At 50.9% G+C, this 4,182-nt stretch overlaps 1 protein-coding gene across 1 annotated transcript; it reads left to right on the top strand.

The window, feature by feature from the left end:
* The first annotated feature begins 203 nt into the window (after positions 1–203).
* LOC114084446 (keratin, type I cuticular Ha4) lies at positions 204–3,658 on the top strand. The gene is made up of 7 exons (XM_071603998.1): positions 204–551; positions 658–740; positions 1,369–1,525; positions 2,372–2,533; positions 2,626–2,751; positions 2,897–3,117; positions 3,574–3,658. The coding sequence occupies exons 1-7, from the start codon at positions 204–206 to the stop codon at positions 3,656–3,658; spliced, it is 1,182 nt and encodes a 393-aa protein (XP_071460099.1).
* The last annotated feature ends 524 nt before the right edge of the window (positions 3,659–4,182 follow it).

Consider the following 4,182-nt stretch of genomic DNA (forward strand, 5'->3'; position numbering starts at 1 on the left):
TGGAATCATTTTATAGGAGGAGGGGGGACTCTTTGGAAGCAACTAACTAGCATATTTTGAAGAAAAATTAGCTGAAGCATTTGGTCAAGCCCCCACCTATTAAGGGTATAAAAGGACCATGGAGGAAGGAGAGACTCAAACCTCACCCACATCTACCTCCAGCAGCTCTCTGCTCTTCCGCCACCTCTCCAAACCCAAGCACCATGCCTTACAACTGCTGCCTGTCCAACGTGAGCTGCCGCAGCAGCTGCTCCTCCCGGCCCTGCGTGCCCCACAGCTGCCATGGCTGCACCCTGCCCGGGGCCTGCAACATCCCCGCCAACGTGGGCAACTGCAACTGGTTCTGTGAGGGCTCCTTCAACGGCAGCGAGAAAGAGACCATGCAGTTCCTGAACGACCGGCTGGCCAGCTACCTGGAGAAGGTGCGCCAGCTGGAGAGGGAGAACGCGGAGCTGGAGGCCCGCATCCAGGAGCGGAAGCAGCAGCAGGACCCCTTGGTGTGCCCTGGCTACCAGTCCTACTTCCGGACCATCGAGGAGCTCCAGCAGAAGGTGAGGGGCAGAGCCCGGTGGGGGCCCAGAAGCAGCTGCCTGTCTTGGAACTAGTGAGATATCCTCAAGTTCAAGTGGACCTCACATTAGAACCAACTTTTTTCAGATTCTGTGTGCCAAGTCTGAGAACTCCAAACTGATGGTGAACATTGACAATGCCAAGCTGGCCTCTGACGACTTCAGAACCAAGTATGTTGAGGCTTTTTTGGACTAGATGACCTCCAGGGCCCCACAGCTACTCCATGGCCCCATGAGCCTAATGTTCCCCAGAAGGGACGAGAAAGCCATCTCTTTCTTTTTATTTCTCCCCCTCAGTCTAGTTAAGTAAAGTCAGTTTCAAATAGAAATCCACACTGAAGGGCTGCCGGCCCTTCAGTAGATACAGGTTGGGTATCTCTTATCTGAAACGTTTGGGACCAGATATGTTTCAGATTTTGGATTTTAAAAAATGTTGGAATATTTGCAAGTACATAATGAGATATCTTGGGATTGGAACTCACATCTAAACACAACATTTATAGATGTTTTACACACACAAAAAATACACATAGCCCCAAGGTAATTTTATACACTATCTCTGGTGCACTACAGTTTTGACTGATTTTTCACAAGATCAGGTTTGGAATTTTCCACAGTGGTGGAATCAAGAGCCTTTTCTGGTCTATCCACGTGTAGCATGAAGGAGACATGGAAGAAAAGGGGCAGAGAGCTGTGTAGGTTCAAGAAGATCTTGGCCAATCCTATCCAAAAAAAGATGCCAGAGAGGAAGGCAGGCTTCTTGCCTGGCTTCTCCTCCCACTCTGATCTGTGTGCACAGGTACGAGACGGAGCGGTCCCTGCGGCAGCTGGTGGAGTCGGACATCAATAGCCTGCGCAGGATCCTGGATGAGCTGACCCTGTGCAAGTCTGACCTGGAGGCCCAGGTGGAGTCCCTGAAGGAGGAGCTGCTGTCTCTCAAGAGGAACCATGAAGAGGTATGAAAAAATTTTTTAAAAAGCCACCTTCAGAGCTTCAGAGCTGAGCCTTTCGTATTGGGAACCAGATGGTAGTAACCGTCAGACTCCCTGGCATGGAACCCATTCCTGAAGAACTCAAAGTTGGTTCATAAAAGGATGAAGCTGTATCCACATCACGAAGTGAAGAGAGCTGTGAATTCTCAGGCACCCAGGTGCAGGTTGGGCAGGTGTGGGAGATATTGAGGAATGGCATCCATTGATTGAAGTTGGTCATTGTTAGGGCTTGGATTTGGTGTGGTGGTGGGGAGAGAATAGGGGAAAAAAAAGAAAAGAAGAAGTCATGGCTTCTCTCTTTAAAGAGCTCACAGTCTAGAGCAGACAGCCAGCCATGTTAATATAGTGGTGAAGGCAGAATGAAGCAAGTTCTCTATGAGAGGTACACAAGCATGCACAAGCCAGTATGCCAGAGAGGAGACAGAGAACTCTTCCCAGATGCAAGGAGGAGTGCAACGAAGGGGTGTTCTGACCTGAGAGAAGAGGCTGAGCAAAGACCCAGAAGTGGTGGAGAAGGGTACGTTGGGGTACGCTGGGCACACAGTGCCTACAGAGATGTGATGAGAAATGAAGGAGGACTTGCATATGCCAGGAAATTAGTCTCCCAGGAGGTGTGAATTCCTTTCAGTTTGTTGGGAAATGTTTTAGGATGATCCTAAATCCTTATTGCTACCCAGTGTCTACACCAATCTTTGGAATGATAGGGATATTCCTGTTAGTGCTTCGTTGGCAGGGCTGAACTCACTTCCCTAGAGCAGAAAGATAGCAGCTCTATTTCTGTGAGTTTAATCTTTCCTCTCCCTCCATCAGGAAGTCAACACCCTGCGCTGCCAGCTTGGAGACCGTCTCAACGTGGAGGTGGACGCTGCCCCCACCGTGGACCTGAACCGCGTGCTCAATGAGACCAGGAGTCAGTACGAGGCCCTGGTGGAGACCAACCGCAGGGAAGTGGAGGAGTGGTTCACCACCCAGGTGGGCATCCGAGCACCTGACCACTCAGGACCCAAGGCCCCAGGGCCCTTAGGGCAGGGTCTGATCCTGTCTCCTCCCCTTGGGTGTTTCAGACTGAGGAGCTGAACAAGCAGGTGGTGTCCAGCTCAGAGCAGCTTCAGTCCTACCAGGCGGAGATCATCGAGCTGAGGCGCACGGTCAACGCCCTGGAGATCGAGCTGCAGGCCCAGCACAACCTGGTGTGTATTGCAAAATTGGGGAGGCAGAGTCACCTGTGGGCCACAAACTCTCCTTAGCCCTTGGAGCTGGTGACTCTGCAAACCCATAGAGAAATCCCTTAAAGGGGGGCAGCTCTCTGACACCCCTTTATCTTCCCCACCACAGAGGAACTCTCTGGAAAACACGCTGACAGAGAGCGAGGCCCGCTACAGCTCCCAGCTGTCCCAGGTGCAGTGCATGATCACCAACGTGGAGTCCCAGCTGGCTGAGATCCGGGCTGACCTGGAGCGTCAGAACCAGGAGTACCAAGTGCTGCTGGACGTCCGGGCCCGGCTGGAGTGCGAGATCAACACGTACCGGGGCCTGCTGGACAGCCAGGACTGCAAGTGCGTATGGGAGAAGGTTTTCTGGGATGATGGGTATGGTGGGAGTGTCAGACACCGGGGGCACACACATGGTTGCCTAAACAATGTGCATTCATCGTCTTCTATGCAACCGATGTGCACAGGCAAAGGCCAAGGGAATGGCCCCTGCCACTGGGGGCTACTAATGCAGAGGTTGTGGCCGGGAGATTGCCTGTTAAAACAATATTTGTTACCTAAGGTAGATTGTGTTCAATTCCATGAGAGCTCAAGAGCATGAGATCGTATATTCAAAAGAACAATTTTCTGACCCTGCATATGGTATTTTGGGAAAGGGAGAAGGATTTGGTATCAATCAAAATTCCATTCTAATTCCAACCACTGAGAAATCATAGGTTGTCTCATTACGACCAAGGCAATATGTACAATTTAGGGTTCTCTCTCCTTCCCCATCCATTCTAAACCTCTGTGTCCCCCCAGCCTCCCCTGCAACCCATGTGCTACCACCAATGCGACTGGCAACTCCTGTGGACCCTGTGGCAGCTCTCAGAAGTGTTGCTCTTAATTGAACAACTTGCATCCCCTTTGAAGACGTCAGTGGAGCCATTTAAGTCGAGTACAGGAACCATCCCCAGGTCCTTTTGCCAGGGCTCAGTGGCCGTTGAGAAACCTCATCATGCCAACTGTGATTTCTAGACCAGGCCATGCTTTTCGCTCACGTCATCAGCTCCCAAGGTCTGGAAAACTCCTTGGTGTTGAGACTTGTTCAGCTCCCAGTAATCTGGGCTCCAGGTATTACTTAGGGTGATTCCTGTACGTTCTGCCTCTTCCTGCTTTCCTTCCTTCTCTGGAATGCAGGGAGGCTACTTCATTTAATTCCCAATAAATTTTATTTCTCCGGCATAGTAAAGGTGTTTCTCATTCATGTTTATGCATCGTAAAGTACACAAGTCATGACTGCTTCATAAAAACATCCGACATCAGGAGGAGGGAATGGGCTAAATGGCTGACCAGAGCTATTGTGTCCACTGATAGACAGGGAGGAATGTGCTCCTAGGGGACTCTCACCCAGGACAGGCCATGCAGAAA

This window comes from Marmota flaviventris, chromosome 17 (assembly GCF_047511675.1).
Source record: "Marmota flaviventris isolate mMarFla1 chromosome 17, mMarFla1.hap1, whole genome shotgun sequence".
Lineage (NCBI taxonomy): Eukaryota > Metazoa > Chordata > Mammalia > Rodentia > Sciuridae > Marmota > Marmota flaviventris.